This window comes from Zonotrichia albicollis, chromosome 7, assembly GCF_047830755.1.
Source record: "Zonotrichia albicollis isolate bZonAlb1 chromosome 7, bZonAlb1.hap1, whole genome shotgun sequence".
Lineage (NCBI taxonomy): Eukaryota > Metazoa > Chordata > Aves > Passeriformes > Passerellidae > Zonotrichia > Zonotrichia albicollis.
In genome coordinates, this window is record NC_133825.1 from 33,173,216 (window position 1) to 33,197,097 (window position 23,882).

Below are 23,882 nucleotides of genomic sequence, written 5' to 3' on the forward strand. Positions count from 1 at the left end.
TTGACACTTACAGATATGCAATTCATTGCAAGATGGTATTTTTCCTTTCCCCAGTGATATGATCTGACATTATTAAATCTAGGTGGACATTCCTTAAGAAAAGATATAGGAAATGTCTTCTTGGGAGGACGGGTGTTCTCCTGAGTAATATTTCTGGCCTTGTTTCACTCAGCTGGTCTGTTGCCTTTCAGGACTCTGCTGCCTCCTGAAATCAGTTCCAAACAGAAAACATTTTAAAAAGCTGGAATTGTCTGCCGAATGAAGAATTCAATTCCAAATACTGCGACTTTCTAAATGCTGTGTAAGAGATAAAGACATGTCCTTCAATCGAGGAAGCAATATCCCTCTCTAGGAAGCAATAAACCCTACAGAGAGACTAAGACAACAAATCTTACAAAAAAGGTAATTTATTCAGTTCAATTAACTATTATTTTTGGGAATTAGATATCAAACACAAACAAGAATATATAGGATATTAATACATAAAGAATGGTATTCATTAACATGCTGGTCATAAATATGCAGTAGAAGATTCTTCTGAACAATGGGCACAATGGTCAGCTCTATGCAAAAGAAATGTTTCTAACCAAATCTGAAAGTTTTCACAGTTAAGTGGTCAAATCATTAATGTGTTAGGATTTTAAATTCCAAAATAGCAACTAATAAATTCTCTATTTGTCTAAGGCCTTTTGAACAGCTGTCTGCATTACAGATGTCCTCACTGAACAGTCAGTCAGGATGTTCCAAAATTGATCCCTGAATGTTGAATCACTCATTAGCACCAGTTTGGTTTTAGTCAATGAGTTGATTGCTGTGTTAACTGGAAGTCCAACACCTGATCAGAGAACAAGAAAAGATACCATGCCCTTTTGGTGGGTGATTAAATCCTGGGATAATGCAAAAGTGAAACAAACATAATTTTTGACAGCTCACAAATGCAGACATTAAAAATGCAAATAATTACTAACAAATCTATTGATGAAAGCTGGCCTTAGTTTGGAAAGAACTGTTTTGATGAAGGAATAGAATTGGAATTAGTACTGTACATAATGGTCAGCCTGATAAACTTTTCTTAAATCCCTTTTTATAGAAGAGATTTTTATCCAGTGTGGAAGAAGATGACTGCATTTTATATTTACAGATCCTGGCTAGACAATAGCAGATTATGTGTGCTGCCTAATCTCTACCTCTACTGTTCAAAAAAGTTAAAAAGCAGTTTACACAGACTTGCTTATTCTGGTGAATCCCTCCAAAAGGCAGTGATGTGCTCTGTCACATGGGTGCCCTTGGATGTCTGTCCCCATCCCTGATTGTCCTGCCACCTCTCCTGCACTCCCATGTAGTAGCAGGAACAAGGGCACAGGTGTTCCTGTGGTGATTCCCAGCTGTGCTCTGGGCCCGGGTGAGAAGCTGCTCTATCCCTGAAGGGCTGTGACCTGTAAAGGAAGAAGCAGCTTGGGCCATCTTAGTTATGACTCCAGAACCCAAGGAGTGCTACTCCAAAATCCACACTAGATACTGCTGAATGAGTGCCTGTCATGGAGCTCCCTCACAGACCTGGAGAGGAGCTGGCACGTGCCAAGTATCGGCTCTCCATCATCTGATGGTGACCTAAAGAGCCCAAGCTTCTACATCTCCATGAACTGCACAGTTACTCAAGGGTTAAAGCCTCGCAAGAGCTGAAAGATGTTAGGTATTTTAATTATCACTGAGCTTTGGGGACATTTAGACATTGAAGATACACAAGCTTGAAAACACAGTCCAGCTACTCTTCATGACTGAAATGCCCGGGTGGCACAGAATGGCTCATTTTCTATGAACGTGTATCAAAGGAAAATGAAGAATGCCTTCTCAGTTATCAAGAGGTAAGGAAAGAGGAATTTTATTTTGTAACCTGATATTAGGCTCATTTCCCTGTCTTCTGAGCCCTGGTCTTTCCAAAGAAATAACTCCAGTCAGCAGGGCTTTACAGAATCTGTTCCATACAGAAGGAGAAGCTGTGTATTTTTTTCCTCTAGATCAGCATCTCATTAGTGCAGGCTACAGGAGGGAACTTTGGTTTGGAAATACCACACTAAATTAAGACCAAAAGCAGTGTCCTGGTTCTCTCAGTTTTTTACTCACTATCAAGTTTTTCCTACTCCCAATCAGAATTCTAAAAAATCAAGTCATGGGAGATGTTCTCAAGCTATGAATATTCTTCCTTAAATCATGGGGGTTTAACTATAAATGTTCCCTTCAGATTATTTTGAAATATTTTATTTCAAGCTATACTAAAAGTAACGTAAGTTTTTAAAGACAATGTCATTTAGAAAGGGAATTTGAAAACACAGAGCACAAACCTTTTCAAATATTTCTAGAGAAGGGGAAAAGAAGTAGAAAAAGCAATTTTAGCTTTTCCTTGGCTGTAGCAAAAAGTCCCAGCTTTACTGGGTTATTATTTTTCTGATGGGGTGAAATGCATTAAAGTGGCCATTTTCCTGGTCAGTGGTCTTTCCCTTCAGTAGCAGGTTGATGGGTATGGATCCTGCTGTTTGTCCTCATGAGGCCTGCTAAGATACTGATGTTGGCAGCTGGACCCATCACATCAGCATTAAAGAAAGAATAATGTTTAGTATTAAAAATGCCCCAGGTGGACCTTCAGTCCATTTCCAACAGAGGCATGGAACACCACAAAGGTATCTCTGGAATGTCACTTGTTGGCCAGCTGCTTTTTCTATGATTACCTTCAACTACATCATGTTTAGACATCTCACAGAAAAACAGAAATGCATGAATGGAAATAAAAAAATAAGGACATTTGTATGATTTTTATAAATAAACAGCATGGTAAGAATTAAATAGAACACAGACAAAGGACATTTATACAGGCACGAACTATTACAGCTTGTTCTCCTCAAAGAGTATCTGTGCGTAGACTGTCATACTGGAAATGCCTTTGGCTTCCTGAATTGGCTTCATCAGTTCAAGTTCAGCATATGTTAAATTCTCCTCTGCAATTTTTGGCTGCAAAACAGAACCAACAAATTTGTTATAATGCCGTTGCCATTGAATGCACATATTTTATAATATTGGGTATAGTTCTTCTCTCACCCATTCCAATTCGACTATGTTGTTAAGCAATTTACTCTGCATTAGAGCTAATTCATAGAAGATGAAATAAAAATAATATTAAAAATAGGAAACAGGGCTAAGAAGGATTTTCAGATTTGCTTCTGATTTAACAGACTATTTTGACAATTCAAATATTAAAGATTTGAAAGATGTATTTTTGCAAAATGTTCAGCCTCCTTAACACTAAATTTCCCAATTTTATTTATTGCAGACTTCACAATTTTAAAGATATATGCCAGATGTGCTTTCCAGCTGTAAACCTTGGACCAGTTACATCTCTAATCACAGCCACTCACAGAGCCTCTCAGTATATTTATTAACAGAACCAAAAAATGTTAAAAATACAGAGAAGGCAGAAAAAACTGGATAGAATTACTGCCATTCCAGTGGAATTTCACCACTTTTGCCAAGCTGTAGATGAGTTCAGAGTTTAGAACAAAGGCCATTCCACCAAAACTGTTTGCTGTATTACCATGATTGAATTTGACTTAAAACTATAAAATTTAGCTAAGGGAGACGGTCAATAAAATTTACTGAACAAATTTATCATGTGTGGCAGAAGCTGCCTACTGCTATTTGCAGCTTCATCCAGACTCAGGTGGTTTAGAGGAGGAAAATCTTGTATTGTGCTCCTGTATGTGTTTTGCTCACAGTTGGGAGTGGGTTGTTCATGTCTAATTCACCTCAGAAAATGTAGCAACAAATCAAAGAGTTGCTGTGGAATTGCATGAGACCTTCAGTACTTGAAATGGATTTAATTTTATCTGTAGAAGATTGAGGTTTATGCTGTCTGAAAAAGGGCTAAGTTCTACAGCCCTGTGCAAGTGAAGAACAAGTGGAGAATTTGTTCTTTATTTTCTTGAGTACTGTGTTCTACCCAAATAACTGGTGTCCTCAAGTTGAAGTGTAGAAGACAATTTAAAAACCGAAACATTTCAGCCAAGCAAATTTTTGCAGTCACAAGAAGTAACCATGAAAAGGCTGCATTTCTCAGACTAAGAAATGGCAATTGTAAACTCAAAACTGAACTTTTAAAGTTCATAAAGTTTCAAAGTTCATAACCCAAGATTTTCCACACAGTACTTAAATGTTAGGAAGAAATTGTAAATATTTGCCAAGGCCAAAAGTTTCACATTTTATTTATTGCTTATTTATTTCTGATTTAATACAAAAAAATTCTGTTTCCTTGAAATGTGTTTGAATAAGTATTGTATTGTCTTCTGCCTAAAAAGATAAACATCTAATACCCTCTGAAATCAGCCCCTGTGCTCCCCTGCTTCCTGTCCTTTGCACTGCTCTGGAATCCTCTCCTGTTGCCTTGACAGTTGCTCACACTTAGCATTTCAAGTTCTGTACATCAGGGTGAAAAAGTTTACACTTTTCCAGCATTCATTTGATCTTATTTCTTCCCTGCAGATCAAATGCTCAAGAATGTGTGCAGCTGCTGCTGCTGCAGGTGGTGCTGCTGAAGCCAGCCCATCTGTGCCATGTGAGTACAAGCCCTTTGCAGAGCACTGCCTGCAGGGCTGGCACTTTGCATTTCACTGGTCACTCTGTCTTCCCTCCCTTCCATGTGTTGCTCTATTTCATCTCAAATTCTGGTCCTCGTTTGCTATAAAATGCTCTGCTGTTGAAAAGACAGAACATTTCCTGCATTCACTGAATTCCCTGGTGTAATGATAAAAGGAATTCCTGTGGATCCAGACAGGTCTTGACTGTAAGAGAAATTAAACATACATTTTCTTTGTTAATATATTAGAACTGAACTGAACCACAATGTTTAGAAGGACATCTCTCCTATCCTGGCCTTGGCTTAAAGACTTGAAAAAAAATCTTGGTCAACTGATGTGATGCCTGAAAAAAATTTATATTACCCTCTTCTTTCTATCCTGAAAGTATTAGCCTCATTTTCTAGGCATTTAATGTCTTTTTTTCTACTTTTATGTTAAGTCAGAGATTCCTTTTGAGATTTCAAATGATAAGTGCCTATCTATTCAGTCATGCTAATAACAGAAGCTAAATACAGGAGTTACATTGAGGGTGGACACCACAATAACACCAACAGATGCTAAAGATTTTATTTTCAGTCTATGACAATACATTTAATTTCTGTGTGAAGGTATTGAGAATTTTGCTGCCAGCTTTAATGTCACTTCAATGCATAATAATACATTGCATGTGGAAAGCCCCCTAAAAATGAATCTGATAAAACTTTTGAAACAAAGCTGTTGGTCACTGCCAGAGTAAAACTCTACATTTCCTAAGTCTGATGCAGACATCTGTTGAGGTAGAAATATTTTCATTGTTCTGCAGGAACCAGTTGTTCAGGACAAGCTAAATCTGTATATGCTTTCCCCTTTGTTTAATCATATTTCTTGTTATGTTTCCATTTAGAAAATGCTGCATGTCCTAAAATAGCCACTCTAACGCCCAGCTCATGTAAATTTTAGAAGTAAGATTTATGAAATCATATTGTCCAGGTGTTTTATTATATTATCTCAAAATTGCATTGTTTTCCAGTGTAGATTATCTCTTTATTCTTACCTTATTCTATTATGTTTGGATATGAAAAATAACACTAGATTCCCCAAAATAAGTCATTGGGCAGTAGTGGCTGATGTGTTGCTTTCATACATTTTTATGATGTTCCTATAGTAAACATAATTTAATAAAGCCAAAACACACTAAATAAATAATTGCATCTAGAAAAGCAATAAAACCAAATAAAATTAGTACTTTCATAAGTGGAAAAGGTACTTCAATTACTGCTACAAGCAACAGCACACCATAAAATGTGTAGAATAATTTCCCTTATGCATATTTCTAGTATGTAATAATTTGATTGAAAATATGAGGAAACACACAGGAGGTTCAAAATTGTGAAAGGTATACAGTTTTCAGCAAAAGATGTGTAATAACAGTGCATGGGAGCCAACAGCACTTTAAATACCTATGGTAGCCAGGTTTTTATTCCATACACTCCTCTGCACTTCATTTATCAACCACATGTTTAATTCAATTTTGCTGGTTTGTTTGTCCAAAACCAACTTTTTTGAGCAGACAGGGGAAAAAACCCCCTAATTCTACAATTTCATCTCTCATTAGGATTGGACATTGTCTTGGCAGTGTTAACCTGGAACCTTCTTTCTGGAACAATTGTGTGACTTCAGTAACTGGTGGTACAGGTGGGAGGGAGGGTAGGGCAGAAGAGGAAGAGACAATGAATGACTGGCTATCCACCCCTCTCTTTCTGTCCTGGATCTTCCTCTAGGAGTTCACTGGAATTTCTAGGGCTACAACATCCTTTAATAAAAAATTGCATCATTGCTCTAAAATAATATTGAAATTATTTTTTCAAGTAGGATTCTATTCCAGTGTGGCATTCCTAGATATAGTATTTATCTTGTATGTCTGTTTTCTCATCTTGGGATCATACAGTTTGCCAAAATATAAATTGGGAAGAGTTATGATTTTCCAGTGTATCTTCTGGCAAATGTGAAATGATTCGTCTTCCAGGCTTCTTCCAGTTTAATTTTAGTTTATTCCAGTCACAAGGCTTCCCACTGGCAACTATTCAAAAGAGTTCACTTATAGGAACATTTTTCTTATTAAGCAATCTACAAGGTTTATCATGTGAATATGTAAAAGACACTAAAGTATGTGTACATATAGTTTTGTTTTTATTGGGTTTGTCTAGTATATGAATGTATTAGAAATTAATTAGAAAGTTTGGGGTTTTAATCAAAATTATTCTGAATTTTATTTCGTAATTACCAGGAATGTCAATTTTGCTCCTGCCAGGCTTAGCTAGTTTGTTTCTTTGCAGCCTTAGCTAGTTTGTTTCTTTGCAGCCTCAAGGATGTTTACTGTGAGCAATGTCAGACTTGAAAGTTCTTGAAGTTTTAACTAAGACTATTGTCATCTAAATTTGTGATTACTTATGAAGAAAACATGCAAATAATAACCCCTTAAATTTAACTTCTCTGGAAAAACAGCTGCTGCCAACTTGCACTTAGAGACTGCTGCAATATCAGTTCCATGACCACACATATTATCATGGAGATGACAAACTGAATGTGAATTTTTAGTTTACTATCAAAAATAAGCAGAAAAGGCCTGACTTCCAAGTTCATTTCAGTCTTAAATATTTTAGAGGCTATTGCTGCAAACATTCCCCTTTGAATTCAGTGTCTATATAATCCACATGTAATGTAGTTTTTGTTTGAGATACGATACAGAGACTTCTACACTGGAAAAAAAAAAAAACTATAGATGAAATTGAATTTTCGGCTCTGACTTTTCTGGATTTAACAAGAATATGTCCAAACTGTGCACATGGCAGGGGGGTTGGAACTAGATGATCTTTACGGTCCCTTCTAAAGCCATTCTATGAAATTCTAGTCAGAGCTTCACAGTATTTTTAGTCACTCTGGTTTCCTGCAGTAACACTTGAAAATGAAACTCCACCCTCAGTGGCATGTCCTGCACTCATGAGTGAATGGCTTGGTCAGCAAGGACAAAACCCTGCCAATTCTGCAGATGTTTGCTGTGTGATTGCCAGTCCATGGCAAACTGCCACATGTGGCCCAGCCATGCCTGCTGTTGGGTGGACATGTGGTGCCCAGGGATGCTGCAGGAAGTGCAAATGGGAAAGGCACAAAGTCAAGAGGTGCTGCTGTCTGTATGATCCAGTCCCTAGGAACTGCACTTCTTGCCAGGTTATTCCACAGCACCAAGCAAGCAGCCTTGCCCCACTGCCATGAAAGAGCTCTTCTTAGCCAGCACACTCTGGAACTACCATTATTTTTCTCTCCCTTTCACTTACAAAAGCCAAACCTGACTCTTTGGCCTTTTTCCTTTAATGTTTGAGAAACATCCTGTTTTGTAGTCACAGTCGGTAAAAAGCTCCACAGAAAAAAATGCAGATATTGTCCAGATGGCACAGCTCAGGAGCATCCAGTGTCACTGCTGAGCACACTCCATCAGAAAGTGTTGAGACAGGACTCCCCAGGCCAACTGACTGGGCTTATTTCCACAGGACGAGATTGTTGGCTGTCTCTGTTCATGCCCAGAAGGGTGGAAACTGCATGCTGAGCGCAGCCTGAGGGAAAGGGGGTAGCCCATCATCTCCTCTGCATATCTCCTTTTCAAAGCATCTGGTTTTTACAGCTGTGGAGGGGTGGGATATGGCTGCCAGCTTGGCCATCACTGAAGGGTCAGTGATGGGGGTGAAAGTGAGGATGTGCTGGAGCAAAGATCCAGCATGTATGGTGGATGGGCTGCAAGTCCCTTGCCTGGGCCACCAGAGACTGGGGAAAGCACATGCTGGCAGTGGGGTCAGGCAGGAGAAAACTCACTGTGGGTTCAGAGAGAAAACGATCTGACAGTCCTGTTTTTAATCTACATTGGAAAATCCCTCCCTTTAAAATATGTGGCCTTTCTTCTGCTAAAATCAGTGGTGCTCCTGAGGGCCACAGATACAGTGAAGCTCAAATCCTGTGAACTTCAGTGGAATGACTTCCTCATTAAGATTGTACCATAACTCAGAAGTCAGGAAAAGATTCCTTTTTTTAAGAGCTTCAAGTGTTTACCAATGCCAGTGACTTGATTGCTAGCAGAAAGCCAGAGATTCCCCTGTAACAGAGGAGCTTCAGAAATTACTTCTGCAGAAGTTCTGAAGCTAGATCTGCAAAATGACTTATCCTCTAAAAATCCATCTACTGGCCAGTAAGAGTGTTGAGATATCAAGAAAGACATTCAGTGCTAAAGCTAAGAAATATGACATTGGAAAATATGGAGAGTAATAATTATGTCTTTTAGTGGCATTATCAGTTAAAAAGGTTTTTCCCATTAAGACGCCTGGGTTTTACTCCCTATAGCATGAAACGTTTCCTACACTCCCTGAGAACAATATCTACAACAGTTTGTGAAGGCTCATTCACCATTGCATCTAAATTTTGTTATTGAATCTCACAGAAGTTATGATTACAGAGTCAGGGACGAAGATGATTTGATAAGTCCCACTGAATGGGTTTTAGGGGAAGAGAATCCTCACCTTTGCTAATGCTCTATAGCTTTCATAGTTGCATATATAGTTATTTCTAGACTCTAAACCAGCATTGCTGGAAATCAGGCTGATTCCTTCTTATTATTAAAAAAAAGCCAACAAAGTAATTAAGTTTTCACTTCACTGGTGACACTTTTGTTACTCCAAATGTTTGGAGCAACACAAAAATCATCTACTGTGGCATTTTGTAAATACACAAGCCTCAACACTGATCCAACAAGTAATTTTACATATTTATACAAATTATTCCTTCTTGGCAGTAAAGATAGCAACTTGAATCTGAATGGGGAAGCAAGAATAACTCAGAAGCTTTGAGTATGTTGAGTTCCAAGTGCCAACCTGAATGTGCAAATGATATTCATGTCCTATGGACATCTCACAATCTATGGAGAAGCTGAAAAAAAAAATTATTCATCTTACAGAGAGAGGAATTATGAAGACTGAATGGAATTATTAAAGAATAACAGGAGTCAAGGGAAGAACTGTTCACCACCCCTTTGTATATCATATGTATGTTCTTACTGGAAGTCTGTGGACATCAATAATGCCTTTAAGAAACTGGGAGCTTAAATCATCACTCATTGTTACATGTGGAAGAAGAAACTCTTCTCATAGAGGGTGGCACAGCTTTTAATTTAAAGTCATCCAGTAGAAGGGAAGACCTGACTGCTCCCAGCTTCAGAATTTACAAATGACTGAGCAGATGTATTTCACTTCCCTTTTCTTTATCAAGGGAAGGGCCAATGGTACATACAGTTAAGACTACTGAGGAATCCTACTAGTTGTGCAAAATACTGACTGCCAGAATCCCTCTGCCTTAGATAACCATAATCCCTTCCCTTCCTGTTTCTCAAGCAGCTTTTCCATCATCATCATCAGAAGCAGATCTCAGTAACCACATACTCCTGAGCCACTGGTGATCCAGTCCATGCTGAAATAACCAGTGCTGTCCATGCTGTCTGAGCTGAAGGCAGAAGTGTGCTTCTCTTAAACAGCTCAGCACCATGGTCACTGGGAGCACTCTGCTCCACAAGTCACACAGGAACAACATGTACTCTGTGCTGGGGAACAACCAGATACACTCTGTTCAACAGAGAGGGTACTCAAGGTGTTGGTCAGCGTAGGAACAGCAGAAGCCAACTCTTGTGGACTGTGACACTTACATGGATGTGTCTGAAGAACAAAGCCCAAGGGATAATTTGTAATAGAGGAGATTTATACCTGATTTCAAAGTGTGATATTTATATGATATAGCAGAGTGCACATGCCAGTGGCAGGATCAGAAGATTCCCTACAGCCTGTCTTATCTGAGCAGATATTCCTCCCTTTAAAATTTAGAGTGAAAATGATGAAGTCAACAAAAATTTTGCATAAGTAAAGATTTGAAAGTTTGATCCAACCTGAAGTTGCATCCTTTCCATTGGTTGTAGTGAATCATACAGGAGCTCCTCAGATTGATGGTTTAAACCTTCATGAAGACACTAAAGCCTTTTCATTTAGATGATGTTCTGTAACTGACACTCTTGGGCTATGACAGCTAATCTCTATGAGGCAATGAAAGCCTTACCAGAAAATTTGGTTGAGGAAGTAGAAGATTTATCTCTACCAACTCAAAGGGCTAAGTACTTAAAGCTAGAGCAGAACAGCCCTTAGAGAGAAGAGTTTGTGGGCCCCCAGAATTTTCTTTTTCGTAATGACTCTCTGTGCTTCTTGCATGCTATAAAAAACATCCCTTTTTGAATTTCAGCATCTCTATTTCCTTTGATCTGTACACATTTCTCATTGATGCTAATAGAGAATGACACTGATGGGGAATATTTCTGCAACAGGGGGAGCATAGAATTGTTATTCTGGCTAAAGCAAAAGCAATATGACTTAAGCAGTGTATTTAAAAGGCTTTGCTCAAAGCTGTGCAATTGAACTTGGTATTAGGCTTTCTCTCTTTTTTTTTAATTTTCATTGAGATTATGTCCATATTTTATCCAGGTTATTGTGTTCTTGTAAAATTATACTGCAACCCACTCTAGCACGTTAACAACAAAAGAAATTCTCTAGCTTATTATAAACATCTTTCAAGAAACCAAAAGCATATGTCCTCTGGAAATAATTTTGCTGGTATTTAGGCTATTACAAAAAATTTCCCAAAACACTGGAATTATTTTGTAATGTTCCTTTATACTCTAGCTTGTTAGCTTAAGTTTTCTAGAATATTCTCCTGGTGCCCCAATATAGTCTCTTCCTTGGGTTGCACAGGAAAGATGCAGAAGTAGCCCAGAAACTCAGCAATTTGTGTCTGTCTTTGGAGTAGTGATTACATGGTAAGTGTGCCATCAGTGAAAAAAGACCTAGTGTAGACACCAGCTGTGCAATCATTACAGTTGGAAAGAAAAGGTTATTTTATCCTGCAGAGATTTGGCAGGATGATGATAATTTTTTTTGCCCCAAAGCAGATGGAAAATTTAAAATCTGAGAATATTTTGAGAATTAAAATAGAGAGGCAAGTTTACTAAAATTAAAAATAGTCTCATTTAGATGTATTTTATATGTCTTTTTCTCTGTATTTTCTGTATTTTTATCTTTCTTTAAACTTCTTCAAGTTCAAATTAATTTCATTTTCCTCACTGAAAAAAAAAAGTATTTTAAAAGCAGAAAGTATGGATCATTTTTTCCTGAGAATACAAAAACATAGACAACTGTGTTGTAAAAGGAGGTAAGAGGAACAGACTTGGGAAACTGCTCTGTGAAGTGCCCTGCTCAGATTCTGAATGCGCCTTACAGACTGACTTTGGCTTTGTTTACTTTGTCCCTTAATGCACTTTATAGCTAGGTGAGTCTGTATTTGTTGCATCACTTTTTAATTTAAAACTAACTCAAGTCCATAAATTGTGAATTGTCTGGGGGCTGCTTCATCTCTCCAGGGGGACTCTGAAGTGAAACAGGGAAGGGAGGAGAGCAACACATGGAAACAGCTGCCTGACTGCAGTCCAACAGCGAGGCATTGGGACAGAGTTTGCTGTCTGCCTGCAGTGTGGGGACCCTCAGTTGTGCTATGGGAGACAAAGCTGATTTCATTGTCTGAAAAGGCTTTGCTCCTTCTCACCTCCAAAGTGTTTGGACCTTCACAGGTGTTGTGTAGCAGGAAGGGAAGAGCAATGGCTATTTGAGGGCTATCTTTGGAATAATTCCAGAAAGTATCTGGAAACAGATTTCCTTCAAGATCAGAGTGTGTTGATGTGCTTTATTGACCTGCAGGAAGGATCTGAGCGCTTTAACTGGTGAGAATTTTTCCTAAGAGGGCTGAAGGCTGCCTGATTACTGATGTGCCCAGGTGTTGGGATTTACTCTGGATGCACAGCAAAGGGTGGCTCTCACCCATGGTGCCAAGTGCTCTCAACTGTGTCTTTGTCCTCTTAGCATAGCTTTGGCCTGCCACATGTCAGCCTTTTTCATGGAGTTTTAAAACTCTGCCTCTTCCTCTACCACAGCCTGACCTGCAAAAGCAGAGCCTGGCTGAGGGGCAATCCCAGCAGGACCAGTAGAGGAACAATGAGCTCCATACTCAAGCAGTAAAATTGCCTCAGGTATTAGCTGAGCTGTTCTCAAGTCACCTGGCATTATGACCAGGTATCCAGGGCTGTAAAAAGTAGAAGTTATTTACTGACAATTGGTGGGAAGGCTCCCAGTTCAAAGCCTCACCTGAAAGTGAAACCATCACATGGCATTTGAGTTATTCCAGTGGCATAGTTTTAGGCACCCACCTTCACCTAATATAGAAAGTTGATCTCTATTGTCAGAGAAGGAAGAAAGGATTCCCAAAAGGCAACTCAGAGCAGTAGTCTGAATTACCAGGAGCATCAGGCTACAACTCTAACTCATCTCTCTTTTTATTGCCTACAAGAGAACAGAGCAGGCCACAGCAGCTGTAGGCATCTGAAGTGAGTTGGTATAAAAGTGTCACTCTATTACCACTGGATGTCTTGTCCAGGCACTACTTTGATACGAAAGCAGAGAAACATCCCTTTGATTTGTCTGGCACATATCTGCAAGGCTATTTTTCAAACAGAAACTTGTTTGAGAAACCCAAGAGAAACTGTCATATGAAGGTTTTTTCCTTAGTATGAGCTATATATATTCATCTTATTCCTGCAATTCAAGGCACTTCTGACTTACACCAATGAAGTGCAGAATATGGCTCCTCATTTCTCACTTGAAAAGTCTCAAAAGAAGTGTGAACAGTACAGTTATGATTCTGTCAATAACTGGTTTTTTTTTCCAAAACACCAGCTGCTAGAAGCACGTGAGAATGAATAGCAGGTTTCATTTAAGGACAGGCCAAGTTTATAGACATGACAACTGTTAGAAAGCTGGAAAACATAATCCAGTGTAACATAATGCTCAAAATGAAAAGAACCAAGATGATTCATCATTTGAAAAAATATTATTTTTTAAAAGAACGACCTGTATGATTTTTTAAGGAAATTTATAATGTCCGAACCTAGAGTTCTGGCAACATTACAGCATTTGTATTGAGAGAGAAGAATATACAGAAAATTATGTCATAGAAAGTTACTCACCAGGATCAATTTTCTTTGAGGTTTCAAGAGCTTGGGCTTTGGGAAATTACTGGCAATTGGAGCTACAAAAATAAATATTAAAGCATCATTTCACATAATTATAATTAATTGTCATTTTTAGTATATGTATTAGCAATCTATAAATCACATATTAATAGCAAATTAGAAGCAAATGCATGTACTTATATGCATGTACTTAACCATATTTCAGGTATCTTACAAGGAAACATAATGAATGTTTTGGATTAGAAAAATTCATAAAATTAAAGAATTTGATATGCAAGACATGCTGTTTGCATGCAAACATTAGAGCAATTTACTCCCTGGGAACTGATAATTTTTGACCTAAGCCACAGCAAATCTTCAGGTACTTTCCCTCTTTTCTCCCACTGGCTTAGCACTGGCACTGTTGCTTAGAAAGTACACCCAAGAGTTTGTGAGACAGACCCCAGAGTTGCAAATCCTCTTGGAAAATGAAGTCCCCAAGAGGCTGATCTTTATCTGCTCAGTTTGCTTGACTTCCCAAGTGCATGGGCAGTTTTAAAGAGTACAGTGTGCTGGCTTCCCTCAGAATATCCCCAACAAGTAATTTCACTTGCCTAACCTTAATCTTCTCTTTGAGGAGGGTGAATATTGCTCTAGAGTTTCCTCTCTCTCCTCTGGTTAGTGGGAGCTGAGACCTCCTGCTTGGACTCACTGAGTAGCATCTCAGGATGGCTAAAGCTGCAGGGAGATGCCAGCCTGTGCCACGGCAGGTGCAGGGCATTTTCTCCCCCCGAGATGGGAGCAAGAACAGGCAGAGATTGTGGCAAAGTGCAGGATTTCTGACATCCCACACTCTGCTGTCCATCCATGGCTGTGCTCAGGATTTGAAATATCTCTGTGCCTCTATTCTCATACTTCTCATACCTTTTGCTGGGATGGCTGGTGGCTGCTCCAGTTTATCTTTCTCCTTCTTTTTCTTTACCTTCTTAGGCTGTAGAGGGGACATGCTCGTCACACTGGTAACTGTCTCACCAGAGCTGCAAAGCACAGGCCCAAAAGTGAGGGGAAAATGAAGGCAATGGAGGGAATGAAAGTTTGTCCCTGTGAGTTCATGCAAACACATCACCTTCCACTTGTGGGAGTCTATGCCCAATAACCTGGAATGTGATCTGGGTATAACATGAAAAACCTCTTATGGGGGTTGGAAATGCTCTGGGTTTTGCATTTTTTCAGCCATATAGTATGGCTGAGAAACTCAAAGAATCTCACTCATCTTGGCATAGAAAATGCAGACTGTCAGGTTTAAACAAGATTAATTTCACAGCACCTATTCCTTAAAAGCATGTATGACCCCACTGCTGCACCCAGAGTGAACTTCTGCCCAGCTACCCTTGAGTCTCAGAGGCTCAGGCAGATTGCAATAGTTGCATAAGCTCCCATGGGAAGAGTATGGAAAAGCAAAATCTTTGATGCAGATTCTGGGCTAAGACTGGCTGAGGGACTAGGAGACCATGCAGCATGTCTTCAGGCAGCTCAAAAACCCACATCTGCAAAATCTGGCTTCTTCAAGGGGGCCAGTGTGCCCAGGGAATATAAAACAAGGAGCTCTGCTCCACTCTCTAATCAGGCATTCCCCAGTACATCTGTGCTGAAAAGGTGCTCTTAGCTATGAGGGAAGAATACAAGCTATACTGTAAACAGACTCTTATCTGCTGGATTTTTTACCCTTATCACCTCCCAAAGGCTGAGATCAAAACCCTGCTTTGGATATTCAGGCTTGGATCTGCAGTCAGGTTGCAGTGTCTGTCACTGTGGGTCACTGAGCTGTGGGAACTGACTCTGCAGGGGCTCCCTCCTTGCAGATAAAGGGGAATTAAATTGTTCTGGCTTAAGTGGCACTGAAAGGAATCTTAACTTACAGCTGGGGTGTGGGGAGAGTGTAAACCATTCAGTTATGATGATTACAGTGATGGAGGTGACATGGTAAGCAGAGGCTGCTCAGCTGCATCTGCCCCTGGGCTCACCCTGGGGGGGTTAGCGCAGTTTGGTTGAGCTTCAACAGGGACATTTCTCTTCTGTGCTGTGAGCTCCACCGTGCCATGGAACACAACCAGGGTCTCCATGGTCCTAACACTGATAACACTTAGTTCACTGAATTTTAAATCATTTGTCCCAAGCTCCTGTTCCTCTCCAGATTCTTTTGCATAATGGAACATTCTCTTTATATTAATAGAATAAAATATTCAGGGCAAAAGGCTTAATGAAAGTTAAGATGTCTCAGCTATTGTCCACACAAGAACAACAAAATTACAGACACATTTTACACAGTTGTAAATTCAAATGAATGTCACTACCACTGGTAAAATCACTCTGGATTTACACTTATGTGGATTGCAAAAATACTCTGGTTTGCTGGTATTCCTGAGTTCTACTTCATGTACTCAGTCAAAAACATAGTTTGGCTGCTAAACTTTCTAAAAAGTGCTTAAAAAATAAAATATGTTCACAATTTACAAACAAATCATATTTTATGTAAACTGAGGGCTGGACTGAAACAATTTCTTTCTAAGTCTTCCTGCTCAACTATGAACCTATCCCACAACAACCATCTGTTTCTATACTAAAATCAAGATGAAATGGTTTAAAACCAGCAGAAAATGAAATTGTTCTGCCTGGCTTCTTTGTACAAACAGCAAACTACTAAGAAGAAAGACTACCAAAAAGGAGATGAGAATGCTTTTTTAAAAATATTTTTAGTTTTAATAATCCAAGGTCATTAAGGCAGATGTGTAGCCTAAAGATGCTGTTGTTATGACACAAATTTAGGCACAATATATGAAAAAGCTTAGTGTCAATTCATTGCATTAGTTATTATTCCTGCTTTGCCAAAAAAGTGAAGCTACAAAGAAATGTATTTGAGACTTGCAGGTTTGTTTTAAATGCCAGGGCCACACAGGGTCAACTAATTCTGGGAGATACAATAACTATACTTGCTGTCTCAGAACTGAGCTCCTCAAACCAAACAAGGAGGCTCAGAAAAGACTCCTTGGCCCTGAAACACTGCCTCTTTGTGAGCTTGTCTTGTTCTATGTCTAAAAGGAAAGTTAGTATTTTATCTCCAGCTCCTTCTTCAGCCCCTGGGCTTCTATTTCAACGCTGTCATATGGTGCATTTCTTGAAGGATCTAATGAGTTTATAGAGAGCAAGAATAATAAAGGTGTTTGGGGAAGTATCCTGTGGAAGATGTGTCATGATCATGGAACAGGGCAGCAGTTGCCCAAAGGTCATGGCCAGACCTGTTGCCAGACCTGGAAAACTACTGAATTTTTGCTTTCTTATCCTTATTAGATTCTAGGACGTGGCACTCTTCCTGTTGTCATCTAAGTCAGCTATTTTCTCTTGTCAAAGGTCTGCAGGGCGGTGACAAAAAATTCACTTGAGTGAACTCAAGTTACTTGGATATTTTCCAGATAGGAGAGCTGTGTGAAAAGGTGCCAGGGATTTCTGGATTCTTGATTCTGGTTCTGTGTAGCAGAATGTGCTCCTGTAATGTGAGATTGGCACTGTGGAGCCAAGGTGTTGAGAAGGACAGCCTTCTGAGGAAAACTCTTTATTTACCCCCAATTACTTATCTCCAGAAGAGCAGTAACTGAAGTACTAGAGAGTTCAGGCCAACACAAATATGAAAGACAGAAAAAAATGTCCCTGCTTTCAAAGCTTCACCTCCTGGGGGTTTCTGGATCTAAAAACTGGCAAAATGATCCAATAACAAGGAAAATAATATGAAGAAGGATATTTAAAGAAAATACCAGAAAACTGAATTAGGTGGTTTGGAAAACTAAAAATAACTGTACTATTTTATTTAGGTAGTTATTTTTAAAATGTGGTAAAGAAATGGGTTTTGGTCAACTCATTTTTTTTCTTTAATTTGTTGTTGGTCAAGTAGCAACCCAAAACCTAAACATTTGCTTTGTTATACTCAGGAAATCTGGATTTAATTTTCTTTTCTACCACAGCCATTTTGTGAGACCTGGGGCAAATAATTTAGCCCGCTGTGCTTTAGATTCCAATCAAAAGCAAAAATATCATTCTGATGTCAGGACATAAAATATTTTAAGATGCTTAGGTATTACTGCAGTGGGAATACAGACATTTCTTAGACACCAGACTATTAATGTAATTTTGAAAGTGGACTCTACCCTGTGTTTGAAATATCACTAAGGGAGTTGAAGTTGAGCTTCTCTAATCAAGGCTGAATTTTGCACTGTAGTAATTTTAAATGACAAGAATCTCATGCAAATTAGTTAATCAGTTTAGCCTAATGGATATTTAGACAGTAGGTTTTGGGTCTAAATGTGCTGAGTTAAGTTCCAAGACAAGGAATTTGCAGGTGAACAGCAATGAGTTTGAAGGAAGTGATGGTTTGTGTTTTGAGCAGAGGGTGGAAAATAAATGGTAACAAGTGTGAAACATAATTATGATGCTGGTAACACTGTCATAGGTATTTAATTTTAAAGCCCCAAAGTCATTGCACTTTAGGCATGCATTTGTGTGATTGAGGATTTCATTAGCATAACTTGTCATACTGAAATACATGAAACCATGTTTTTTTATCCATATAGAGTCATGCATTTCTTTCCGTTCTAGAGAATCTGTTTTATTGTGAAGAAATCACATTGGCTTGTTTTCTCCCTAAGTTCAGTGTTTGCAGCAGTATCACTTTCACATCATCTATTCCCAGAGACCCAGAGTTTGCATTATGCATTTTTATCTGACTGCCATGCTCCATTTTTTCAGTTGGGTCTCATTTTTCTTCTCTTTTCATGTTCCCTACCAATATACTTTGGTTTCCTCCCCCTGCCCATTCTTTTCTGTATGTTTGTTTTTTTGTAATTCCAACTTTGTCCCAGCGGTTAATAAAGAAGGGGGAAAGCGAAAACATGCAGGAAGAAATGAAAACTGCTGAGCTGTCTCTAAATTTTTGGGTGGTGCAATGGCTGCTCAAGGTCACAGAACAAAGATCTGTCCATAAATAACGTGGAAGTTTTGGTTTGTAGTGGCCTCTCCTGAACCCTGTGCTGCTTTGTTTTGATTTCACTTCCATCTGAGTGGCAGTTAGATTGAATACCATGATAATCTCATGAGAATGCACTAAAATCACACTGTTGAGGATCTAGGGTGTGCTATACTTGGCATTGAATCTCATAGTGTCCAAAGAGACTATGAGAAACAGTATGTGATACCAAGAGGGACTGGATTTAAACTGCAAGGCTAGAAACACATGGTTTCTGTCACTGAAAACTGGGAAACAGCTGTGTTTCTGTGCTGTTATGAGGCAGCCCTCTTTCATCTTTTTTGTTTGTAAAATATTTGTCATATATTGGTACTGCAGCTCCAGTCCAATATACATATCAGGAAAATCATAAAATGGAAATCATTATAGCTTTATAGCCACACCATAAAAAACTTTTGGCAGCTGATGGTATTTAAAGGGACAGTGATTAACACTGCAGCAGAAGAATTCTTTCCATCACTTTGAGTCTTCAGCTGGGAACAGACTGTGGGCCTTGAAAATCTGCTTTTGAACCCCACTCCAACCCTGGGTGTGGACTCCCTGGGTAATATCGTGATTGGATCTGTGTGCATGGAGAGTTTAAGTCATTACCATCCTATGAGGTGTTGGGGAACCCTAGAAACCAAAACAGAATGAAAGTAGGCTTCTTCAGAAAGCAATTCAGAGCATCAAGGAGAGGCTTGTCACTGGAACACCTGCAGGACCTACAGCTGGCCCAGGCAGATTCTCCCTTTTCATGAACATGAGGGATCTGTGAATCTTTATGTTCCCATAAGCATTTTGAAAACATTACTTCTATTCTTCAGCACACATAGCAAAACAAATCCAGAATTGGTACCTTGGTTTAGAGCAAAGAGATGTGTAATCTCCTACCTGTTCTGGGGGCATTTCACCAGGTAATGCTTCACTGTTAAAGAAAAGAAAAAAAGAAATAAAATGTGGCTTCACACCAACATAGTTTATGAGTTTCAAATGAGCACTGCAAACAGACCTGTGTTGCTGAGATGGTGGAGTTGCCAGGCTGTTACACTGGGAGAGCTAATGATAGTCACCATACATTGTATTGTGCTTTACAATGCAGTCTGACTGAAGAAGACATAGCTAGTCTTGGGAGAGGGGAATGTATTGAAAAACACCAAAAAATCTGCTGTGGAAATGCTGGGCAACACACATTCCAGTGGTCATCCCAGTAAAAAGACAGCTTGCTAAGGAAAAGCACAACAGGCCAGTAATTTTATTTTGAAGACATGTATTTCCCTTGTGGTGCCTGTATTTGTTTCCAGAAGCCTGAAATAAACCATTCACCCACAGGAGCCACGGCTGTTGCTAATGTAAGTCAGATTGTGGCCACAGGCATAAAGGGATCCCTTCTGGGATCAGATCAGAGGTCCAGTCCAGCCATCATCATGTCTCTGACAGCTGTGTGTGTGAGCTGTGTAAATCCTTCTTCATACTCCTTTGAGTCAGTAGTCCTGAGCAAGGGCAGCTTCCCCCACTGCAGCCTTTTAGGAGCCAGGGTTATTAAGATGCTCTTTTGTGGCTTTGTGGCTTCTATGCCTCTCTTAAAGGACAGACTCTGGCTCTTCTGGTCAGCCTACTGCCAATTTGTATCTCAAAAGGATGAGAGAGTGCATCCCTGGGTCATGATGTGAAGTTGAATGCAACACAAATTTGCCCCTACCTTTTCATTCTCTGTTCTTTAAAAGGCCATGAAAAGCAGACACTCACATGACCCTTCCCCCTCTACAGGAAAGTTTTCATATCTGGACTTTGCTAAATTCTCCCATTCTAAGGGAGCTATACAGCTCCCAGGAGCTGCATTTTGCTCCTAAGGAAATGAGGAGGGCACCAGGAGCTGGACTAATGCAGAGACAACATTTAAGCCAGTCAAGGCAATGCTTCCATCTACCTGTGTTGTAAATCCACAGGAGAACAGCAGACTCATCCTTCAGGAGTAACAGACTGCTCATGAACAGAGCTGACATGTTTTTGAGAATGCAAATATTCAGATATTTGGGTAGCAAAGAAAGGTTTTAGCAGCTCAGAAGCACCTACTTTTTCTCTTTTGTAAATCCTTATTCTATACTGTATATTATTTCAATATTTAGCAGGTGTTGATTCAATGTAAATAGACCTTTCCTTGAAGCTGCTTGTATGCTCACAGCAGTAAATTGACAAAACCAAGCAAATTCTAGCCCAATGTCTGCTCAAGAAAAACTGGGATACATCAGTCTAGTGCTTGTGGCTTCAGGGTGACTCATCATGACCAACATACTTAAGTGTGGGTACTCTCTTGGCACAAAACCTTTGTCATCACTTAACAGGGTAAGAAGAATAACATCGATCTTGCTCCTTCCTCTTGGCAGAGTTGTTGGGTTCAGTTAGAATCAGAGTTACTCTGCTAAGTGCACTACCAGGAAGATGGAGCCACAGTCTGAAATGTGTTTGTGGTCAGGCAAGGGTTTCTCTATACATCTATTTCTGGCTTGAATGTCTTCTCACTGGTGTATCTGAGTCACTCATTCCTTCATGGGACCTGTGTAGGCAGCAAAGTCATCATTCTCTCCTGTCACTAACAAAGCAATTCACTAACCAGGCTCCTCCGAAAAAGGTTCTGTTCAGAGGTGGTCCTTACACTCTCCTCTGACATGGTGGCTGCTAAGTGTGCTGGTATCTCATCCCTGCAGCTTGTTTGAGGTCTCCAAATAAACCACTTTCAAACTGAAATCAAAGTACAGCCTGCACTGGTTACTCCACAGATCTGAAATAGCACTTCTGTTTACAACAACGCTGCTTTGATGCAGCCTCCTTGAGAAACCCTCTCTGAGGCCAAGATTGACACAGTAACCCTTGATCTTGAAATATCATTATGAAAAGACAGATTTGAATGTTGAAATGATGCTTTAGTCTCAGAAAATACTGCAAGTGAGATAGTGCTGATAAAACCCCTCAAATTCCCAAGAATATTGACAGCTACTCAAGAAAGGAGAATAAAATAAAACAGAGTTAAGATTGCTTTGAAACCGCTCTACATGTTCGGAGAAACGTGACTCATGCAAAATTTTAGCTTCTGGTCAGAATGCAACTTAATGATTCAGCACTTGGTCTCCTCTGAAAGAAGTTCCAACTACTTTCAACTTATGTTGGTGCAAAGGTAGAAGATTTTTGAAAAGTCCAAACAAATTTAGTTTAATTTCTTCTCTATTTAAAGGGAAGAAAATGCCTGTAATCTAATATGGCCAGTAGAATTTTTCTCTTCCTACTAATTTTAATTAAAATTACAATCAAGGTAAGGAAATATTTATTTTTCCTGCTTTCTCTGCATTCTCTTCTCCTCTCCCCCTGCCCCCCCTTTTTGGCAAGGGCTTTGCAGTCATCAAGAATGGCATTTCACTCACCTGTGGATCTCCTCTTGTTGAGAAGGGACTGGCAGAGAATGACAAGGGTGAACAGGAGGACACTGATGATTCCTATGGAGCACACAAACACTGCATACACGTACAGATCTGAAACCAAGTACAGATGATGGTCACTGCTGCAGCTGATGATTCATGACAATGGGACAAGAAAAAAGCTACAAGATCTAAACAGAATCTGCTCCAACAGATTTAGGGTAACAGTTCAGAAGTAGTTTAACCCTCTTGAAACTTTCCTATAGTATCCTGCTCAGTTTGAAATTTGGTTGAAGTCTGCATAAATGCAAATAGGCATAACTGCGCTAATGAGCTGTGACTTTCAGGAGCAAGCAAAGAACTGGTTTGGAGATTTTTTGAGCAACAACTCAAAACACAAAAGGACTTCATTTGGGTTGTTTCCCAGCTCAAACAGCTGTTTTGTTTTTTTTTTTTTGTTTTGTTTTGTTTTTGTAACAAAGAAAAAAAGCAAACACACAATAAAACAAGAAAAGTGGCAGTAGGGAGAGTGCTGAGTGGCTGGGGAAGAAGCAAGTCTGCAATTGCTTCTTCTACTGGCAGCATTGGCTTGAAATTTTTGTATGATTTTTTTTTCTTTTTCAAACTCCCCTCATGGCTTTTATTCAGGTGTGTAACATATTTCCAGTGGTTATTTCCCATTGGCCATAACAGATATATGAGAAACTGAAGCTGGACTCTTCCACTCTCTTTTTTCCAGAACCTCTTGTACGTTGTGGGATGATTTCTCAGGCAAGGTTGGGTTTGCACAGGAACTAGCAAAGTTGGTCCTGATCTGGGGCACTTTAGTTGTCTTGTCCATTGGACTAAACTAACATAATGTATAAACACAGTAGCAGCTAGATGTATCTTTACCTTCAAAAAACTTCCAAGCTTCATGATTTTTCTTGAAAGTGGGATGATCAGAAGATTTTGATGAAATCACTGAAAGAAACAAAACAAGATATGACAAAAATTGAAAAATGTGTGGCATAAAAAGTTTGAACCTCTGGAAGTAAATGTATTTTGCCTTAGACTTCAGTGCCGCACAATTTTGCTTTGTCTAATTGCCTTTTGATGAAACAGTTCAGAATTGTCACAGACTTGTTCTCTCTGTTTCAGGAGGATGGATGATGGTCAATATTATAACAGCTGCACAGCCTAGAACCAGAATCCAAATGCTCTGACTGCTGAAATGCTGTTCAAAACCCCCTCTCTCTCCTCAGCCAGATTGTTTATGCATGCTGATATTTTTTATGATATCAAATTAGATGATTAGGCCAATTCCATGATTTTTCTTTCTCTAGCAATCACTGCAATGAAATGGGAATCTGGCAATGTCCTCCAGATTGCAAGTGAGGTCTGAACCTCCAAGACAGCTTCATGTGGCAAATCATTACAGAACAAGCATCTTACTGGCAAGGGAATTCACTAAGGAGTGCCCTGCAGGCATGTGAAAGGTGAGGCTAGATCAGTGGATATACAAGTTTCAGGACTAATGAAATCTTCTCTTCAGTTGGGATGGGAAGCTCATCCTGAATATTTTAACAAATTACTCATTTGTTACATGAAAGCATCACATGTGTAGATTTTTGGCAAGTACTGCAGGATAACTTCCCTGAGAAAAGGGCTTTTCTTCATTTTGGGAAAAACAATAA

General features: G+C 39.4%; 1 protein-coding gene across 1 annotated transcript in view; it reads right to left on the reverse strand.

Moving 5' to 3' along the window:
• Positions 1–392: 392 nt before the first annotated feature.
• VSTM4 (V-set and transmembrane domain containing 4) overlaps positions 393–23,882 on the reverse strand; it is a 32,206-nt gene continuing 8,716 nt past the window's right edge. Inside the window, exons 3-8 of the mRNA XM_005481255.4 lie at positions 23,101–23,169; positions 22,213–22,320; positions 19,688–19,721; positions 14,665–14,777; positions 13,756–13,817; positions 393–3,006 (exon numbers count right to left, since the gene is read on the reverse strand). Of these exons, the coding sequence (XP_005481312.1) occupies positions 2,881–3,006; positions 13,756–13,817; positions 14,665–14,777; positions 19,688–19,721; positions 22,213–22,320; positions 23,101–23,169 (512 nt within the window). The 3' untranslated portion in view covers positions 393–2,880. The remainder of the gene's footprint in view (positions 3,007–13,755; positions 13,818–14,664; positions 14,778–19,687; positions 19,722–22,212; positions 22,321–23,100; positions 23,170–23,882) is intronic.